Below are 21,527 nucleotides of genomic sequence, written 5' to 3'. Positions count from 1 at the left end.
CTTAATCTTAGAAATCTCCTACTTGTATGGGCAAATCAGACTTAGGGTTAAATTAGTAGTGGTGGTCCAAGATAGAATTACTCATTTTATTTGGTATAAATTAAGTCTTTGACTTTAATTTTAGAATCCAAACAGAAATTTTCTTATATTTCTAAATTCCAGGAAGCAATACAGTTACATTTTCCAAGTGTTTAATAACCATTTTCTATCAATGGATTCAAACTGTATGGAATATGAGTTTGGTATTCTGTGACCAGGATCCACTTGCACTATTCTAAGAACTCTTTAATGTAACTAAACCTAAGTCAGCAAAAAACACTACCACATTTTTTTTAATCTATGGCATTTGTATCTTGTTCATAGTGGTTTTGACAAGATGAATCTCTGCAAAGAGTTAATATGCCTATATCCACTGAAAGTAGTTCATCTCATTTGCAGATGGATGTACATTCAGGGGTGGATATGAGTTTTTTCGTTGTATTCTTAAAACGATCACTCTAGATTATACCTTATGCAAAGAAATTTGAAATGTTTGAAAAATTTCATAAATTTCTAGCAATGGTTAAAACCATTAAGGTAAGTGGTTAAAGATCTTGCGAACTGATAGGGGTGGAGAAATAGTTAGTAGATATGCAGTTCAAAGATCATTAAATTGATTTACGAATTATATCCAAACTTACCTCCCTAGAAATTTCGATTTGCATATTGATGATTAGTTACTAGTCGTTGCCTAAATCCTTCTTTGGTAATACAATTTCAGAGTGATGTAATGGTTGTATACTTAATGTTAATCATTACTAGATTCATGGATGTCCTAATCAAAATCTTAAGAAAAGCTAGAACTGTTAACCATGGTTTGTTAGCTATTCTAAGTGATTAGGGGTGGACCATCCCATTGTCAATAGATAAGAAAGTGTTTGTTCAAACAAATACTACTTTTCTAAGATAATGACTAAGTCTGAAAATAAAGTAGCAAATAAAGGAGATATTTATTTCTTGATTCCAAAAGTGTTCTATCATCTTATTTGACATATGATGATCCCACTGCCTCTGCTGTCTTGTCACAACCAAAGAGGTCAATACCATTTAGTTTTCTTAGACATAATTCACGGTACCTTGTCGTAGTGGGAGAGTTTCTAGGAACTCACCTTCTTATGACTTGGAAGACACTAGTGATTAAAATCCATTGTGAGTTTAAACAAGTAATGGATTGTCAAGATAAGAAACTAATAAGAAAAAGCCAATAGAACTATGGTTTAATCCATTCACATGGAGTAACCTAAATTTTTCTATTACAAGGACATAAAAGGAAATTTTCGTTTATAAGTCTGTTCAATGGACTTAACAAAACTTCCTGTTCCTAGTACTATAGGTTTGAGTTTATCTAAACCTATGGCTTGTGGTATACCTGGTAATTACTTACTCTAATGCAAGCAACTTACTTTAGTAAGATGCTGAAGCATTTTCTTTCTAATGGCAATCTATAGAAGCTTCACAACTTCTTAGGCATAGATTTTATTTATCTAAGGAAAAGTTTCAACTATTCCAGAAAAGATAAAGCCATGAAAGAATTTCATAAATCAATAGTGAGAGGTCTTAGATATGCTTTTGTATGCCTTAGACCAGACACCTGCTGTTTAGTGGGAGTAATGAGTAGGTATCAGATTAATCCAGGAGAAGAACATTGGAAGACAATCAAGTAAATCTTAAGATAAAGAAGAGGAACTATATGTTAGTCTATAAGGGTGTGTTTAAAACTCTTAGACTACACCACATCAGATTTTGAAATTTACCTTTGTGCTAGAAAATCTTTCTGATAAGATGGTGATTACTCTAGGGGTGGAATAGTGATTTTGGAGAAGTGTAAAAACCCATTTGAAGTCTCTAGGTCTACCAGAAAGGGACTGAATGCTAAAGTTGCAGGAAAGGATTCAGTCTAAGGAAAGTTCTATACATCTTTGGCACCATTCCAAATTGCCTTAACTACTAGTGTTACTTCCTGAATAACCAAGAAGTAGTTGCTAAAGGTATAGAATCCAGTATCCCAAGAGAGTAGACATATAGAGAGGAATTTCACATTATCAATGATTTTGTGATTAAGGAAGAGTAATAGTGGAGGAAAGGTTGTGGTTAATTCAACCTTTCAGATCCTATTACAAGGAGTTTACTACTACTATACTTGATTTGTATATCAAGGTGTTGGGATTATTTGAAATGCACATTTTGTTCAATATTAGTGCAAGTGGGAGTTTTTTGGATTTTATGCCCTAAATAAAACTCATTTCAATATAATCATATTTACTTTTTTTTTTTTTTTTGTGAAATCAGCAGTGTTTTTCATTACTCCAAAGGACTTTTTACAACCATTCAGCACCTTTTATAAAATAAGGTCTGATCTTTTCCTTCTAAGTAATTACAAATGGTTACAATTCATTGAACCATGTAGTATCCCCTATTGAAACCTTCCTAGGCCATACACTTTGTATCCTAGTTTTACAAATATTTTTAATCCTCTGTACAATAGACTTCGGGTCTTCCTTTGTCTGTAGCCACAATACATTGTTCCTTGCTCTCCAAATAAGGTAAAGTAGAGCTGCACAAGCAGCAGTATATACCTGTCTTAGGAAGGCAGAGATGGATCTCTTCTCTAGGATTCGCACCAGATCAGTTAAGTTAGCTGCTGGGGTCTTCCATCCCAACCAACTCTTAACCTGATTTAGACATTCAATAAAGAAAGGGCATAGGAAAAACAGATGCTCACAGGTTTCTGCACTCCCTAAGCAGAGCAAACATGAGGGATCAGTTGCAATTTGAAATCTGAGCAAACGGTCTCTGGTTTTCAATCTATTTTGGACAGCAAGCCAAAACACAAAACTGTGTTTGGGAGTATTTAGCCGATTCCAGACTTCCTTGCTCCAGTTGACCCTATTTACCGTAGGACACATCCACTTATAGCCATCTGCTACTTTATATGTCGTTTGAGTGAATGTGATAGGGTCAACTAAGTTCAGCAACGTACCTTTTAGAGCTACAATCTTCCTCCAATACCAGCTGCCTGTTTGGGGTATCTCATAGCTCCACCAATCCTTGCCTTTGATGTATACACTATGTATCCACTTGACCCACAGGTTGTCTTCTTTGGTTGCAATTGCCCAAATATACTTGAACATTGCTGCTTTATTCCAATCAACAACTTTTTTGAAACCTATACCTCCAGCTTGTTTGGATTGACAAACATTTTCCCAAGCAATTTGCCCAGCACCTGTCATCATATGTTTCCCTTTCCATAGAAAAGCTTTGCAAATGCTCTCGATCCCTTTGATTACGTTCTTTGGAAGTAGCATGACCTGACTCTAATATGTATGAATTGCTAGCAAAACTGAGTTTACAAGGACAGCTCTGCCCGCAAAAGAAATGTGCCGAGTACTCCAAACTCTGATTCTCTGAGTCATCTTTTCAACCAAACTAGAACAATCTTTTGGTGACAATCTTTTTGGACTGATCGGAATCCCTAGATAGGTGAAAGGAACTTCACCTCTTTGAAAGCCAGAAGCATCAAGAATTCGTTGTATCTCTGAGTGAGTCATACCATGACAATATATAGCTGATTTGGAGGGATTAGGTTGCAAACCCGAAGTCCGAGAGAACAGTTGAAGACCCTACAACAAGTAAATGATACTCTTGAAGTCACCGTTGCAAAATAATAGGACATCATCCGCAAACATGAGATGATTCAAAGCCAGATCCTTGCATCTATGGTGAAAAGTGAAATCGGTTTTCTGCCCAAGTTTCCTCATGATCCTTGTTAAATATTCCATACCCAGCACAAAAAGCAAAGGGGACATAGGATCACCTTGTCTTAGTCCCCTTTTTGCCTCAAAGTAGCCATGTAGGGATCCATTAATCATCAATGAAAACCTGGGAGTTCGGATGCATAGCATTACAAGTTGGATGAATTGAGCAGGGAAGTGCAATCCAAACAACATTTCTTCAATAAAGTTCCATTCAATCGTGTCATAGGCTTTTTGCAAGTCAAGCTTAATAACACAACTAGGCTTTGTCAACTTCCTTCCATAATGAAGAACTAGATCTTGGCATATCATTACATTGTGTGCTATGAATCTCCCTTGAACAAAGCCTCCCTGATTACATGCTATCAAGTGTGGTAGTATGCTGTTGAGTCTCGAGCATATTAGTTTGGTGGCTGCCTTATATATCACATTGCAACAAGCGATAGGCCTGTAATCTCTCACAGTGTTAGGACATTTTAATTTAGGCACAAGGGTTAAAACAGTGTTGTTTATTTCCCTGAGTAGTTTCCCTGTTTTAAGTAAGCTAATGATTGCTTCAGCTACTTCAGTGCCTATGATGCTCCAATTTTTTGGAAAAAAAGAACTCCCAAAACCATCAGGTCCTGGAGCCTTGTTACCAGGAATAGCAAAAATTACCTCCTTAACTTCCTCTTGATTGTAATCTCTCAAGAGAAAATCCGCTTGCTGCTGGGAAAGGAATTCCCCTTCTCTAAGAATACTCTGCTGAACCGATTTCCTTCCTTGCATACTGCTGCCAAGTAATTCGTTGTAATAATGAATGAAGGCATCAATGATAGCCCTCGGCTCTTCAATCCTTTCTCCTTCAGCATTCACAACTGTAATAACTTGATTGTGTCTTCTTCTCTCTCAAATACTAGAGTGAAACAAAGCTGAGTTTTCATCACCTGCCTTTGCCCAGCTTATCTTTGCTTTTTGCTGCAAAAAAGACAAGTAACTTTTGAAAACAAGGGTATAATGAGCCCTGAGATCATGCTCCTGCTGATGTAGCTGTTCGTTCATAGGCTGCTGCTGAAGTAAAGATTGACAATCATCAAGTTTGGCTTTAGCAATCGCCTCCTGGGCACTTATATCAGAAAAATGATCCCTGTTCAACTCCTTGAGAGCAATTTTCATACTCTTAAGTTTTGCAATAATCCGAAACATTAAGGTCCCCTTGTATTGAATCCGCCACTGCTGCTGTACAATTTCAACATATTTAGGATGCAATTCCCACATAGAAAAATATTTGAAAGGCTTCCTTCCACTAATAATACTGTTGTGAAAATTTAGAACTACTGGGGTGTGGTCAAAAATACTTTCATTCAGAAAAATAACTTCAGCAGTAGTATATGCTTCCAGCCACTCTTGATTCGCTAAAGCACGATCAATCTTAGAGTAAATTCTGTCATCACCAAATTGCTTATTGCACCACGTGAAAAAACTCCCGCTGAATTTAATATCCTCCAATCTACAATGAGCAATGCAATCAATGAATTCCGTAGAAGAGGAGTACCTCACTCGCTTGCCAATTCTCTCTTCCTTTGACAAAATGTCATTGAAATCCCTGTTGGATTTTATGCCCTAAATAAAACTCATTTCAATATAATCAGATTTACTTATTAATATAGATCAGAAATAACATTTAATGTTGCATGGTTCACATGATTTATTTCATGATTATATATACATAATGTATAAATTCATCTGAAACCCTTTTCACATACTTGATCATGTTTATTGTGCCGTCAACATATTGGAAAGTAAACATGACTATGTGAATAAAGTTTCCTAGATTTATCAGACATAGGGTTTTACTGATATGATAATCTACAACAGAGTTTACTTGCATTTGGAGAAGTGCTATGTTCTTTCCAGAGCATTGGTTAAAGTAAAGCTCAGGTTGGATGCATGGAGAATGCATCGGAAGGGACCGATATTGAACTTTGACTTAGATTTATTAAACTTACCGTAATATCTATTCAAGTCAATATCGCCAAGTTGATCCTAGATCAAATGATCTTAATCCTGTTATGATTAAGCTCAATCTCAAGACGCTATTCGTGTTCTTTGATTTGTTAGTTAAGCCTACTTTTAGGTCAGGGTGATACGTACATTTTGGGAACACGGTAGTGCAATTGAGTGGGAGCGCTAACATAAACATGGAATCTATAGCTTCTATCTGGCGAATAGTAAGTAAAGGATGATCTCCTTCGAGCTTGACCAAACGAACATAAATGGTGGAGTACTCATTGTAGGGTGTAACGGTAATCTAATCCCTTGTAGGGTGTAACGGTAATCTAATCCCTTTACAGTGTAGATCATTCATATAGAGGATCATTGATCACATTAGGATTATAACAATGGATAACTAATGATGTGTCTATATGGTGGAACATATAGAGCATTCTATATAACTGAGAGTGCAATTCTAAGTTCTATGCGTGGATTCAACGAAGAATTAATAAGTTAGGGAATTTTAGTGCTAAATTCTTGATCTACTTATTGGAAGCTCGGTTATATAGACCCATGGTCCCCCCACTAGTTGAGATAATATTGCTTGTAAGACTCATGTAATTGGTTTTGATTAATCAATTATAATTCTCAAATTAGACCATGTCTATTTGTGAATTTTTCACTAAGTAAGGGCGAAATTGTAAAGAAAGAGTTTTAGGGGCATATTTGTTAATTATGATACTTTGTATGGTTCAATTAATAAATATGATAAATGACAATATTATTTAATAATTATTTATAGTTATTAAATAGTTAGAATTGGCATTTAAATGGTTGAATTAGAAAATTGGCGTTTTTGAGAAAATCAGATGCAGAAAAGATAAAACTGCAAAATTGCAAAAAGTGAGGCCCAAATCCACTAATTAGGGCCGGCCACTTTTGTAGGGTTTTTCCCTCTGATATTTTCATTATTGTAATGCCAAATAATTCAAACCTAACCCTAGTGGAATGCTATAAATAGATAGTGAAGGCTTCAGGAAATTTACACTTAAATTTTCTATTTTTCCTTCAGAGAAAAACCTGAGCCTTTCTCTCTCCCTATCTTTAGCTGCCACTTCTTCTTTCTCTTCCCTCTTGAATTTCGAAATCTTAGTGATTAGAGTAGTGCCCACACACAGCAAGTGATACCTCAATCATAGTGAGGAAGATCGTGAAGAAAGACTTTTAGCAAGAAGGAGGTTTTAGCATCAAAGATTCAGAGAAAGAGATCCAGGTTCAGATATTGATAATGCTCTGCTACAGAAAGGAATCAAGGGCTAGATATCTGAACGGAAGGAGTCATTATATTCCGCTGCACCCAATGTAAGGTTTCTTAAACTTTATATGTGTTTATTTCATCGTTTTAGAAAGTTCATATTTTGGGTGTTAATCAACATACTTGTGAGTAGATCTAAGATCCTGGTAAAATAATTTCCAACAATCCCCCATAACAATCCATGGCTTCACGGTAGATAAACTTTGAAGATCAAGCCATAATTTCTTCCTTCCATCTTCATCATTAAAGGCATATATGAAAGTTACATAAAATAATTCCTTCATATCCACAGTTGAAACTTGCAAGTGAACCAATTGACTAGAACAGCTTAGAATATTAACATTATAGCTAGTTGGTTTCCAACTAACTACTATTCTCCCTCCAAGATGCCAAGGATTATTTGAAGTGAAGCACCATCCATTAAAAACATTCGAGTATAATGGCCCAAGTTTTGAGGCCTTAACTCTAGTTTCGAGGAGACCAACCAACCCAACCTTCTGTGTATTAATAAATTGCTTCACCATTTTTTGCTTTTGTTGGTTGTTGACTCCCCGAACATTCCAACTAACGATTTTATCCATTGGGAAGAGGAGGATCTCCCCCTCCTCTTGTTTCCCCAAAGGTCTCTATGTCTTCATGAACCAGCAATGAATCACTTTCCCTTCCAATATTCCCATCAGCAATCTCTTGCTGAATTTCATTAACTTGTTGCAAACTACTAAAAGAGTTTGCCACTGCCACAATAGAAGCAACTTGGTGCTCAATAGTTTTCTCTTTCCACACTTTTTTTGGTAATAAAAACCCATCCTCATCACTTGTTGTCTTTGCCCGATTCTACACAACTGGTTTTTTAACTACCCACTCAGCTTTGTTCCCCTCTTTCTTCCTACAGTCAATAGTAGAGTGACCTACTCCTTTGCAATGAGCACAAGTTTTAGGCTTCCATTCATAGGTTACATAGACTGTGATATCATCACCATGCTCATCTTCAAATTCTATTTGTTTAGGGAAATCTTGTTGCAATGAGACTTCTATAAGTATTCTCGGATAATTCAACTTCTCCTTTGCTTTAGTGAAAGAATCCAACATAACAGGTGTTCCTATCTGACTTATAATCCTGAACAGAACTTGTTCACCCTAGTATTTCAATTCCAAGCCCTACAATTGAACCCAAATAGGCACTGAATGAATATCTTCTTTTTTAAAATTCTTGTTTGGATTCCAGGCCTTCATTATTACAGGTCGTTTGTTGAAGAATATGTATCCCCCAGATAAGACATGATCTCGGTCTGCAATTGTCTTGAAACGAACCAAGAAAACCCCATAGGAGATCATTCCCACCTGGTCAATTTTATCCTGCCAGACTCTTCTAACAAAACCATCTAGTATAGACGTTGGGGGATTAGCCCCAAGCACATAACACACAATAGAAGGAGTCCAAAAATCCACCTCTTCCTGGATATCCTCATGGGTAATCTTAATTTTCTGCTTTGATGATGAACCAGCAAAACTTGGTTCTAAGTTTCGAATTATACTACCAGATCGCAGAATAGGGAGTATAACAGTCGTACCTCTCGCAACAGCAGTTGCAGATAGTTGTTGCGCCTCCCTGAATTGTTTTGCCTCCATCAGTTGTGCGAATTCCAGTCGAATACTCTCCCTCCGTGAATCCTCCTGTTCCATTCGAATTCCCGCCTCATGTTCTGTATCCTGATCTTCGATTTCACCCTCTTCTGCATCCGAAAAGATGATAGGTTCAATTCCTAACACCTCATCCATAGTCTTGGTCTTCTTCACATCTGCAGAGGAATCAGGACCACGTTTTTTCTTCTTCTTCGCTGGTGATCATGGCTTGCCCTGCTTCGTCGCCCTCGTCTTTGCCATAGCAGCAACTCAGAGAGTTGAGAGAAAGCTAGAGAGAGAAAGCCTTTTTTTAATCACATCCAGATTTACTTATTAATATAGATCAGAAATAACATTTAATGTTGCATGGTTCACATGATTTATTTCATGATTATATGTACATAATGTATGAATTCATCTGAAACCCTTTTCACATACTTGATCCTGTTTATTGTGTCGTCAACACATTGGAAAGTAAACATGACTATGTGAATAAAGTTTCCAAGATTTATCAGACACAGGGTTTTACTAATACGATAATCTACAACAAGAGTTTACTTGCATATGGAGAAATGCTATGATCTTTCCAGAACATTGGATAAAGTAAAGCTCAGGTTGGATGCATGGAGAATGCATCAGAAGGGACCGATATTGAACTTTGACTTAGATTTATTAAACTTACCGTAATATCTATTCAAGTCAATATCGCCAAGTTGATCCTAGATCAAATGATCTTAATCCTGTTATGATTAAGCTCAATCTCAAGACGCTATTCGTGTTCTTTGATTTGTTAGTTAAGCCTACTTTTAGGTCAGGGTGATACGTACATTTTGGGAACACGGTAGTGCAATTGACTGGGAGCGCTAACATAAACATGGAATCTATAGCTTCTATCTGGCGAATAGTAAGTAAAGGATGATCTCCTTCGAGCTTGACCAAACGAAAAATAAATGGTGGAGATCTCATTTCACATAAGCTGAAATATCATTTATACGAGGTTAAGTGTTTTAAGGATTAAATACATTGTAGGGTGTAACGGTAATCTAATCCCTTTACAGTGTAGATCATTCATATAGAGGATCATTGATCAAATTAGGATTATAACAATGGATAACTAATGATGTGTCTATATGGTGGAACATATAGAGCATTCTATATACTGAGAGTGCAATTCTAAGTTCTATGCGTGGATTCAACGAAGAATTAATAAGTCAGTGAATTTAGGTAATAAATTCTTGATCTGCTTATTGGAAGCTCGGTTATATAGACCCATGGTCCCCGCACTAGTTGAGATAATATTTGTAAAGACCGCTTAGTTTAATTTGGAAATTAGCAGTTAATCAGGATTATTTATGAAAATTATTTATAGCTATTTAAATAATTTATTATACTGTTATTATTCAGAGGTTTAAAGCATGTTTTTAGATGTTAATTAAGCTTCTTGTAGTGCTTGATTGTTAGGTTATTTAAGGTTATGGTTTTTCTATGCAAAATATATGATTTTTGAAAGAAATGTCTATGTTCTGTTGCTGTGATGTTATGGATGTTTGTAATTGTTTCCAAAGGCTATTCTAAGCATGTTTAAGTAGATTCAAGCTGGTTTGATTGCATGTTAGCTAGGTTTGCTCAAGTTTGAGTTTAGAACTCAAAGCTTAAGCTTTAATGGTGATTTTTGATGATGTGCAATCTGGGTGGTTTTGATGCCTTAGAAATGTTCTAGGGGTTATATGGAGTAGGTCTGGAAGACTTGAATTGATTTGGAGTTGATTTGAGCAAGTTATGAATTTTTGAGTTTGCTGCCTGCGAGGAACCGAAATTCCGGTTGTGCATCCAGAATTCCGGATGGGGTTCTGAATTTTCCCAGAACCGGAATTCCGGTTGGGCAACCGGTCTACCGGTTGGGGAAAATTCTGAAACCCTAGATTTTCTCGATTTTATGTTTTAGGGGGTATTGCCATGCTTTTTATCGATAGGGAAACTTTTAGTTCCTAGTTTAAGTCCCCGGGAAGTGATTTAGCGTGTCACTTATAGTGTTATGATTTTTATGGTTTAGGAGCCTGTAATCCGCCGCGCAGTTAAAGTTCCAGTCAGGTTGACCGACACACCTGAATTCGGAATCCAGCACTACTACAAAAAGGGCTATTCCCAACGGTTTATAACTGTCTTTTATATGATTTCCCAACGGTTCCTAAAACCGTTGGCTATGTGGGTGTCATAAAAATGCGGAATTTTAAATGACAGTTTATAACTGTGGCAAAAAGTTACTTTAAATGACGGTTAAGAAATGTTGGAAAAAGTCACTTTAAATGACGGTTTATAACCGTGGGGAAAGACTTCCGTGATGGAAAACATCTCTTTAAATGACGGTTTATAACTGTGGCAAAAAGTTACTTTAAATGACAGTTAAGAAATGTTGGAAAAGACTTTATTCAGACTATAACTAACAAAATACACTACTTAAAATGACGGTTATAAACCGTCAGACAATATGAAGTAAAGTATAAAATAGAAATATTAATTCAATTCTCCTCTTGTATTTTTATTATTTAGATTTCCAACAATGATGAAAAAACATAATAACAATAATAATATTTTTATAAGAAAATTCATACATTTAACACTCTTCAAAAGAATTAAAGCTTCATAAAAACCATAATATGCCATCAAAGTTTAGTAATGCAACACAAAAGAAGGAATCCAATTAAGTTTTTACATTTTGCAATCTTTTGTAGAATATGTTCTGAACATTTAAAAATGTGTATACTAAGAACAAAATAAGTCTCCAAGTAGTCACTTGGGACTTTAATCATATAGCTGGAAATCACTTCCTAAAAACTAAAAAAGCAAGACAATAGTAACTAAGATCGATGTCAAACCTATCAATCATTTTCTTAGATCACATGGGGATCGTCCATGAGCGATCATTGGTCATCATACTCTATGTTATTAGTCATTTGCCTGCTGCTATCATCTGCATGACATACTTTGCCCATTCGTCACGTATTTCATTGATTTCTTTGTTAGTGTAAGAGGATGATATGTTCCTTTTAAACTGCAACAAACGAAACAAATCATTAATTTAATAGGTCATAATAAAAGTACTTAAAAATTTTAATATTTGTGAAAATAATTAGTGTCTTTACCTCTGCTTCCAATTTTCGTGTAGGATTATTTTCAGTCATGAATGATTTAATAAATCTCATGCTATAATACCCACACTGGACGCCATCTGGTTGCTCTGGACATCTGTACTCAGTGAAGCTTATTGCTACTGACCGTCGGTTTCTTTTCTCAAGGTAGTACCTCTCAAGAGCACTACACATAAATAAAATAAAGTTAATACATACATTAATGGAAATTAGAGAAATATGTTTAGAGCTTTGAACTACTAGAACATACGTTTGAACACATCTTTTAATATCTTGACGAATGGTTTTGTTTCTGGAATCCAAAAATGCTACACTCTGCGATCCCGTTTGGATTAAGATAACCATCCAGTGTTCGCTAAACACAATCAAACAAACTAATAAGATTACTAATACCAATCATTATGTAATAGAGTAAGGTATGGATAAAACTTTTTTCACAACAACAACAATGTAGTAATAACAATGTACCAGGGGCAAACAACTTGCTTATTTTAAATTATCTTCCTAAATCTCATTATCTCACTCTATAGTCCATAGTCCATATCCAAACATAACTTTTCTCCTTCTCATTATTTGTGAAAGCAATATTAAAAGAAAAACTCAAAAATATGCAAAGTCTCATGGACCAACTTAAGCCATAGTAAGTACTTACTCATGGTACCAAGGGCAGACAAGGAATCGATCTGGTTGTATGTTGCTCAATCGCTGAAAAAGCAAAGCTACACGCTCGTTGTACCCTAAGCCATCAGTAGATGCCACAGATGCAGGATTCATAAATGCATATACACCGTTCAACTCATTTTTGTTTAGTTCACGCTGCATTATACTGGTAAACAATAAAAAATTAATAACAAAAACTGCAAAATATATATTAAGTTAATTATCAACTTTCATACCTGCACCACACAGACATTGGAACAGATCCAATCCATTTGAGATTGCAAATGTCAAGTATGTCGTTTTTTGATAAGTATGTTTTGTGCTCTACCCCGAACACATCCTCACCAATGTCAACTTCAAGGACATTCTTTTCCTTTGGCCACTGCTCGACCATCATCTCTAGCAAACTCAATGTGACACTTTTCTCTGGCGGAGTATAACGAGATATTGGAAGCTTATCTGGCCTTCGAGGGTGTTTCAAAGGTTGAGTCGGTGGACCAACCATATTACTGTCATAATCCCTCTTCTTGCCCTTCTCCTATACAATATATTTTATAAAGTTAAAAAGAAATTATATTTGTCAATAATTATAAATCAAATCAAATACATAAGAAAATAAAAATGACCATATTTACCTGTGTCTGGTGTACACCATCAATCTTGACAAGTGGAATTGGCCAGGCTACATAGGAATTCACCACTTCGCCTACGGTGGTGAGGCTTTCTTGTGTGACAGGGCATGGGAGCCTTGCATTTTCGTAAAAAACTTCTTCAATGAAGACTCGACAAAAGCGCTTTGGGTCAAACTTTTCATTATGTAATTCCAAGGTGGTCACATTTTCTATCACCAAATACCCCTTTGCAACACACTTAGTACTATTTTTGGGTTGTTTGGTAACCAAGTACATCGAACACTTTGCTTTCTATATTTTGAAACCAAACAACAAACAATTATAATTAGTGTAATTTATTAAAACGAATAAGAACGATGTAATAAAATAAATATGAAAATAGATTTACCTTCTCAGACATTGTTGTATCTGGTGGTGGTGTCGGTGGAGCAGAGACATTTGGAGGAAGTGGCACTGATGGTAGATTAGATACACTAAGTGGTGGTGCTACTGGTCGGGCAAAGACATTCGGTGGTGGCACTCGTGGTTGAGCAGAGACACTCTGCAGTGAAATATTCACTTGTTCATTTGATGCTCCTCCTATACCCGAACCAGATGCATGTGAAGTCCCAACCACGTTGCTATGTTGAGTGTTCAATTGTTGGAGAAGTTCCTTTAATTGTTGTTGAGTTTGGCGATACATTTCATCAGTCTCTTGAAGTCTCTTCTCCACCTCAGTCATTCGATTGTCATCAATTGTTGATTGTATCTTTTTGGTAGGGCGTGGGGTCTTAAAATATTGTGTCTGGGTGAAGTTCCTCCCCATGCCTCTAACACGTCCACCGTGTTCATTTGTGCCAAGCGCAAGGGTCAGAATATCCTTAGAGCCTTCGAGTACTAGTGTTCCCTCTTCGACCTGCTTTTTAAGGTCATTCTACATACAAAAGTCAAGATTAAATTAGTTACACTTTGTGAAAAATCATTATAAATTTGAAATTTCGAAACAAATATAGATAGAACTTACAATTTTATCCACGACTTTTTGTGTCTCGACATCAAACTCACCCTTCTTGTTCTTGTACATGTTGATCCACAAATCAGCTCGATCAACGTCATCTATCTGGTGACCCAATTCTTTCTCCATCTTCTCTCGGACCTTCCTAACACCACCTCGTCCAGTGCGGTGGTTGTATTTGTTTTGTTTCCTGCTGCTTTGTGCTGACTTTCGTTTTACAAGCCATTCTTCACTTAATCTATAGTCAACAAATGCTTTCCACTCTTCAGGGTCAATCACATTTTCATAAAGCTTTGGGGGCTTGTCTAAAAGTTGTGGATTGTCATCTTTGTGTGTGTAGATGAAGTTTGTTAGGTAGGATTTAAATTCCCTCCACCTATCACCACCAACTGACAACACATAGGATTTCGTCTTTGTGCCAGTTATAAACATACTCTGTAGAAATTAATGTAACACATCAGCGGTTAAAGATAAACAAATGTAATTAATTTAATTTATTATAGTTGAATAAAAAATTACCAGCATTTCATTCCACAACTTATCTTTCACTTCTTTCGATATAAGTCGCCAATCATCCACAAGCAATGTAACGTGGTGGCGAACATATTTACCAATCTCACTATGAAGTTTGTTTGCACCATCACTAATAGCTTGACCCCATGAGTTGTACTCGACTTCCTTCTTCTTCCCGTCGCTCCTCATCTTTATCATCTCTCTACCAATATATTTACCACGTACACCGGGGCCTGATTCATTCCCCTCTTCTTCTTGGTGATCTTGTTGTACATCATCTTCGCTGTCCTCAGCAACAGATTGACCGAAGAGGTCCAAATTCAAATTTGGATCATCCATAAAGAACGTACCTACGCAATAAAACAAAACAAATATTAAATAACAATATAAAAGTATGACAATTCAGCAAATTAAAATGATATAAATAAAATATACAAAGTACCATTACATCGCGTATCAATGCGAATATCGATTATGGGTTAATATTGATATCAATCCATATCAACCCATAATCCTTCTCCATCCTCACGTGAAGATATGATGTCATCCCCAACAGTCACATCAACAGGCGGTGGATTGATTTCGAAAGTTTGGTCACTAAGCATGAGATCATCCCCACTAGACTCTTTTTTTTCATAGTCTTTCGGTTGTGTTGTGAGGACAACGGACCAGCGGTCATCTAATGGATCACTCATGTAAAACACTTGAATGGCTTGTGATGCCATTATAAACCTATCATTTTTGTGTCCTACTCGATTCAAGTCCACTAATTTGAATCCTAATTCATCATCTTTAACTCCATTGTCACTTCTTACCCAATCACAAAGTAAAACTGGGATTCGAAAACTAGTATAATCTAATTCCCAAATTTCCTGTATTACACCATAGAAGGTCATATCGCATTCAACAGGATTTTTATCTTTTGAACTAGCTATTTGGAAAGCCTTGGCAACAATCATAACACCGCTACTTTGTGTTTTTCTACATTTATCACGATCAATCGTGTTAAAATGAGTATTATTGATATAGTACGATTGATACTTTAGAACATTGCAGGAAGGGCCTCGTGATAAAGAAAACAGTGATTCGGTATTAATCGTTTTTGTAGGGTCACTTTGATCTTGGGATACCTAGATAAAAAATAAACTTATTAACTATATACTTGCAAGAATAAATCAAAACAAAATAAACAACAAAATCATAGTACCTTTTTTTCAAACCATGTACTAAAAGTTCGATAATGTTCATCTTGTACCCATTTTTGATTTCTCGACTTACTCGGATAAGTGATTTTGATCCAATTAAAATGTTCCCTTCAAAATTAGATAAGTTATTAATTTAAGTTTCAATTAACATTTTTTTATTTTTGTAAATAAGTTTGTTAATAATTAATTATCTCAACTTACTCAATATAGGGATGAACCTCATCGATATTTTGTAAAACGAGTCGATGTGCTTCGTCTCTATCACCTCGACTCACCTCACAAATAACAAGACCCCCACCCCCTTTACTTATTTCATTATCAAATCGAGGAGGACACGATCCAATGCTGACAACATTTGCCAAATAATCTACACAAAATTCTATTGATTCTTCAACGATATATGATTCAACAATGGAACCCTCAGGCCTGTTTCTATTTCTTACGTAACCCTTTAAAATTTTCATGTATCGTTCAAATGGGTACATCCATCTCAAGTACACAGGCCCGCATAACTTTAGCTCTCTCACCAAATGAACAGTTAAGTGAACCATTATGTCAAAAAAGGAAGGTGGAAAATATTGTTCCAAGTAACACAATACTTCAGTGATTTCTAATCGGAGCTTCTCTAGCTTGGTCACGTCAACCACTTTACAACAAAGACACTTGAAGAATAAACATAACCTTGTGATAACATGTCGAACTTTTTTTGGCAAAACATTTCGAATGCTCACGGGTAAAATATGTTGAATCAGTGTATGATGATCGTGAGACTTCAGGCCGGTCAAAATAAGTTTCTCAATATTAACCAAACTTGAGATATTTGAAGAATATCCTTCAGGTACCTTCACCTGAGACAAAGAATTACACACAGAGCGTTTTTCTTCTTTAGTGAAGGCATAACATGCTGGTGGCAAATAAGTTTTTTTACCAACAACTTGTGGGTGTAAATTTGCTCGCATTCCTAAATCCTTCAAATCTAGACGAGACTTAATTCCATCTTTGGACCGACCAGGAACATTAAACAAGGTATTGATTAGGCTATCTGACACATTCTTCTCAATATGCATTACATCTAAATTATGACGTAAAACCAAATGCTTCCAGTACTCGAGCTCAAAAAATATTGATTTCTTTTTCCATGGTCCATCAGGTTGAGCTGTGACTTGCTCGCAATTGTCACGTTTTCCCTTTCTTTTCTTAGGGGTCACTTTTCGCTTTCCAAGCTTGAATTTGAGATTACTCAACTTTACTACTAATTGTTCTCCAAGTAAAGGTGGCGGAGCCACTTCAAATTCTTGCTTCCCGTCGAATGCTTTTTTCCAAGTTCGAAATACATGGTTAGAAGGCAAAAATCTTCGATGTCCCATATAGCTAATCTTTCTCGAGTGTTTTAAATATTGAGAACAAGTTTTCTCCTCACATATAGGACATGCCTTATACCCTTTCACACTATAACCAGAAAGATTGCCAAAGGCAGGAAAATCATTAATTGTCCACATTAATATTGCTCTAAGATTGAAATTTTCATTCCTATGGGCATCATAAGCACAAACACCATCACACCACAGTTGACTTAGATCTTCAACAAGAGGAGCTAAGTAAACATCAATATTGTTACCGAGTGCCGTGAAGGGCTCGATATCAACAAAGGTCAAGATAGTGAACTTCCTCTTCATTACCAACCGGGCGGCAAATTATACATTACAAGCAAATCAAGCCAAGAATCGTACTTACCGCTAAGATTAGTATGTGGATTAATACCGTACGCGTAAAGACCAAGACGAATATTCCTAGGTTCATTGCCAAAGTCAGGCCATCTAGCATCAATTGCTTTCCAAGCAGGTGAATCGGCTGGATGTCTCATCATACCATCTTTCACCCTATCACTGGCATGCCAGGTTAAGTTTTTAGAAATATCGACATTTTGAAAGAACCGAACCAAACGAGGTATGGGTGGTAAGTACCATAATACCTTTGCAGGTATACCAACCTTTACCTCATCAGAATTCTTCTTCTTTTGCCACCTAGACTCACCGCACGTCGGACACAACGTTTCATTTTCAAATCTATTTCGATAGAGGATGCAATCGTTAGGACATGCATGTATCTTTTCATATTGCATGCCTAATGAACACAATGTCTTCTTTGCCTCATAGAAAGACAAAGGCATTTCATTACCTTCAGGTAACAAATCTCCTAAAAAGGCTAGTAACTCCGTAAAACTCTTATCGCTCCACCCATATTTGGCTTTCAGATTGTACAATCTAATAAGTGACGATAACTTAGTAAACCTATTACAATTAGGGTAAATAGGTTTTTCAGCATCTTCTAAAAGGGATTTAAATTTCACTGGATCAGCTGTATTGGATTCAAATTGTGCATCATCAATCATTTTTGCAATGTGATCATCTCCGTAATCCAAATTAACGCACTTCTCCTTCTTAGACTTGGAAGGTCCCTCATCTGAAGTTCTAATTTTTTCCCCATGGTGATACCAAATTTTATAGCTTTTGTCTATACCGTTCCTAAACAAATGTTCTTTAATCTTAAAAATTTTCATACGCTCCATGTTGCCACATTTCATGCACGGACAATGAACAAAATTAGGATTAGAAGCCTTCTTCTCAGCAAACTCCAAAAACAGATCAACACCTTCCCTATATTTCATTGACAACCTATCTGCACTCATCCAATCTCTATCCATTCTGAAGTTTCTAAAAAAAAAACATTCACGTTTTAATCAATTTCATCTATGAGCCATCAAAGAAATTATAGTTGTTATCCTATTGAAATTTTGGCAGCATAACAACTATGATTTAACGTTCCCAAAATTTTTAAACTTACTATAAACAACAAAAAACCACTTACTATAAACAACAAAAAACAATTAAAAAATGATCACCCATCCGACCGCAGTATATAAATAATCGCAGAACCTACTTCACTACGGATGAATATCTAAGATATTCAAACTCTTCTAATATTAATAAAATATAAAATAAAAAATTTTAAAATTGTAGAATAATACCTAACTAATCCAACCAAGTTGCTTTGCGTTCTTCAAACACCAAAGATCAATCAAAACCAAAGTTGTAGTATACCTACAAAAATAAAATAAAGAGTATTACAATATTTCAATTGAATTAGATAACATAAAAGAGTACTTAGGACTCTTAATACAGTTAGTGCCACATGATTTCAATGCATTTTCCTAATAACATAAAAAAAAAACATATTATGGCATGTGATAAAAAATATGAATAATAAATAAAATTGTCATTTCTCTACATTGGTACACTTTTGGTACACAAAATGAGCTAAATTTTAATTTCATTAATTTACATCTCCATTACATATGAGTATATATATGAGTACACAAAATGTGTTGGTTTTTTTTCTGTATAGAAAATGATTGCTTTGCTTTTATAGAAATGATTTGTATAGATATGATCATAAATATATCTCTACCTATATAGAAGCTACTTCTGGACATTTCTGTACTGCAATGGGGTTAACCTACAAAAAATAAGAGGGAAATGAATGTGTAAAATATCAGGAAAACAACAGGAATGAAGTTAAAAATATACAAATCAATAAGGACTTCTACGTTTTCTTCAACTTACTGTGTATAAAGCACCAGGTATGTCGATAAATTTCTCAATAGTTCCAGAAACATGGGAATGAAAACGATGATAGTCTTGCAACAATAAAATCTCTAAGATAAGAAATCAAGATTTGTATTACCATAAACTCATGAGAAACAAGAAGAAAATCAAGATAAATACCTGTGGTGCCAAACGAAATATTACCAACGATCCATGATCAAATTCGTTGGAACTTATTTCTGGTCCAAGAAACAAAACATGAAAACATTATTACTTGAAAACAAAACTACCAAAATCAGTTATCAGAAATAGCATACCGGCTGGTCCTGATAGCAATATAGCTCTACTTGCCGGTGACAGGTTTCGGGTGTGCTTAGAAATTTCTGAGTACTTCAAATGAACATGGGCAGCACTTGTCAACAACACTTTTGTTTTCTCACTGCCATTGACACCATTCAATGAGAAAAGGGCTAAAACAGTAATACTTTTAAGTTACTTTTACAAATATGTTATGGTTAAGATTCTGGACATAACAGAATTCAGAATCTGAACTCCATGTAAATCAAGATTTTAACATTTTTGAATCTTTAACATTAACACCAAATTAAACCAGCACAAATTTTGCTGGCTGGTTTTGAATTCTTCTCAAATTTCATAGTTTATAGAATATCTTATACTAAAATGCAAAGGTGCAGCATGACTTTATTTTTAACGTATATTCCTTATACTGACCATTGTTTTCAACATCACCTTGACTTTTTAACACTAACCATCTTACTATGTCGACCCAGATTGGAAAAATAAATAATAATATTAAAAAAATAAAGAAAAAAAAATCTAAAATAGTACCTAATGGAGAAGATTTAGAATGAACAAGAAGAGTTGATCTCTTTAAGAAAAAACCATTTAGAAGTTATACAAACATTTGTTAGTTCTTGTTCGGGAACATTCTTATTACCTTCTCGATCTTCTACCACATATTCCTGACAGAAAATTACCACTACATATTACTAATTGTCCTATACAAGTCAAGTTTCAGCAAGTAGAAGTTATACAAACCTTTGTTAGTTCTTGTTTAGCAAGAACATGGTAATGGCGTTCGCTGATCCTTTGTCCACATATTATGGCTATAAAGAAACCGTAGAGCAAACCCACCAAAACAATTGCTAAAACTGCCATCAATCAAGACATAAGGTAGATTACAGTTACATATACTGCATATGTGTCAAACTAAATCATGAATTAGTTCTACAAATTTCACGGGCGCATCAAATCCATCTCATTGAATTCATAATAATATGTTTTGTGAATAAGCAGGGATATGTTCTCGAAGATCATAAACACCTGAGTTACACATACATATCAATACATGTAAATAAGTGAAAGAGAGAGACAGACAGAGAGTGAAGAAGAGGGTCAAGGGCAATGAAGGAAGTACTGCATTATTGCAATTGTTATTAGTATGATCGGTAAGGCAATGAAGGAAGTATTTGTAAGTAGGAAGTGGATATTTGCCAACGAAATTGGGACAATGCATGGATAAGAAAGTTCGAAATAATAAGAAGAAAAAAACACATGAGAGATATTTTTATTAGACTTGTTCATCATGGTGTTTTTTTTAAGGATATCTAGCTAATTTTTCTTGAAAAATAGTGAAGATGAAGAGTTCATGTTTGTAACTTATTCTTTATGTTTCGTTGGAATTGAAAAAATTAGTTACCCCATAAACATGGCGCCTGTTTAATGGCTTGATTTAATGTATCTTGTCTCAGTATGATAAAAATTATATACATTATCTAAACAAAAGATACATATAACACATACATAACTAATCTTTGATGACAGTTCAGATATAATTTATTTGGCAAATTAGGTGCGAAATTAGGCCACTCTAAGTGTTTTTTTTTTTTCCTCTTCTGGGGAAATTATACAGCTCATACAACCAACATAAATGGTTTATAAAATAAAAATAGTCCTTGTAAAACCCTCCAACTCTCTTTGTCGTTTATTTTGCATTACATTAGGACTGAAAATAAAAATATTTGATGGAGGCTTTTACGAATAAA

At 35.3% G+C, this 21,527-nt stretch overlaps 5 protein-coding genes across 5 annotated transcripts; all 5 read right to left on the bottom strand.

The window, feature by feature from the left end:
- Positions 1-2,423: 2,423 nt before the first annotated feature.
- LOC115695270 (uncharacterized) lies at positions 2,424-3,269 on the bottom strand. The gene has a single exon (XM_030622347.1). It carries the CDS (start codon positions 3,267-3,269, stop codon positions 2,424-2,426), a length of 846 nt encoding a protein of 281 aa, XP_030478207.1.
- An 8,187-nt stretch (positions 3,270-11,456) lies between these two features.
- Positions 11,457-12,766, bottom strand: LOC115724720 (uncharacterized). The gene is made up of 4 exons (XM_061118397.1): positions 12,505-12,766; positions 12,103-12,207; positions 11,847-12,018; positions 11,457-11,755 (listed from the first exon to the last, which is right to left on the bottom strand). Exons 1-4 carry the CDS (start codon positions 12,672-12,674, stop codon positions 11,654-11,656), a joined length of 549 nt encoding a protein of 182 aa, XP_060974380.1. The 5' UTR covers positions 12,675-12,766; the 3' UTR covers positions 11,457-11,653.
- LOC133039297 (uncharacterized) lies at positions 12,736-15,240 on the bottom strand. The gene is made up of 6 exons (XM_061118158.1): positions 15,094-15,240; positions 14,658-15,001; positions 14,148-14,573; positions 13,533-14,057; positions 13,148-13,435; positions 12,736-13,050 (listed from the first exon to the last, which is right to left on the bottom strand). The coding sequence occupies exons 2-6, from the start codon at positions 14,988-14,990 to the stop codon at positions 12,736-12,738; spliced, it is 1,887 nt and encodes a 628-aa protein (XP_060974141.1). The 5' UTR covers positions 14,991-15,001; positions 15,094-15,240.
- Positions 15,241-15,766: 526 nt separating this feature from the next.
- LOC133039486 (uncharacterized) lies at positions 15,767-17,399 on the bottom strand. The gene is made up of 2 exons (XM_061118396.1): positions 16,058-17,399; positions 15,767-15,964 (listed from the first exon to the last, which is right to left on the bottom strand). Exons 1-2 carry the CDS (start codon positions 17,353-17,355, stop codon positions 15,850-15,852), a joined length of 1,413 nt encoding a protein of 470 aa, XP_060974379.1. The 5' UTR covers positions 17,356-17,399; the 3' UTR covers positions 15,767-15,849.
- Positions 17,400-17,531: 132 nt separating this feature from the next.
- Positions 17,532-20,835, bottom strand: LOC133039296 (uncharacterized). The gene is made up of 3 exons (XM_061118157.1): positions 20,521-20,835; positions 18,885-20,444; positions 17,532-18,570 (listed from the first exon to the last, which is right to left on the bottom strand). The coding sequence occupies exon 3, from the start codon at positions 18,558-18,560 to the stop codon at positions 17,532-17,534; it is 1,029 nt and encodes a 342-aa protein (XP_060974140.1). The 5' UTR covers positions 18,561-18,570; positions 18,885-20,444; positions 20,521-20,835.
- Positions 20,836-21,527: the final 692 nt, after the last annotated feature.

The sequence above is a fragment of the Cannabis sativa genome, chromosome 6 (genome assembly GCF_029168945.1).
Source record: "Cannabis sativa cultivar Pink pepper isolate KNU-18-1 chromosome 6, ASM2916894v1, whole genome shotgun sequence".
Taxonomy (NCBI): Eukaryota; Viridiplantae; Streptophyta; class Magnoliopsida; order Rosales; family Cannabaceae; genus Cannabis; species Cannabis sativa.
Note: the sequence above shows the minus strand (reverse complement) of the source record. Positions and strands in the feature narration are given on the sequence as shown.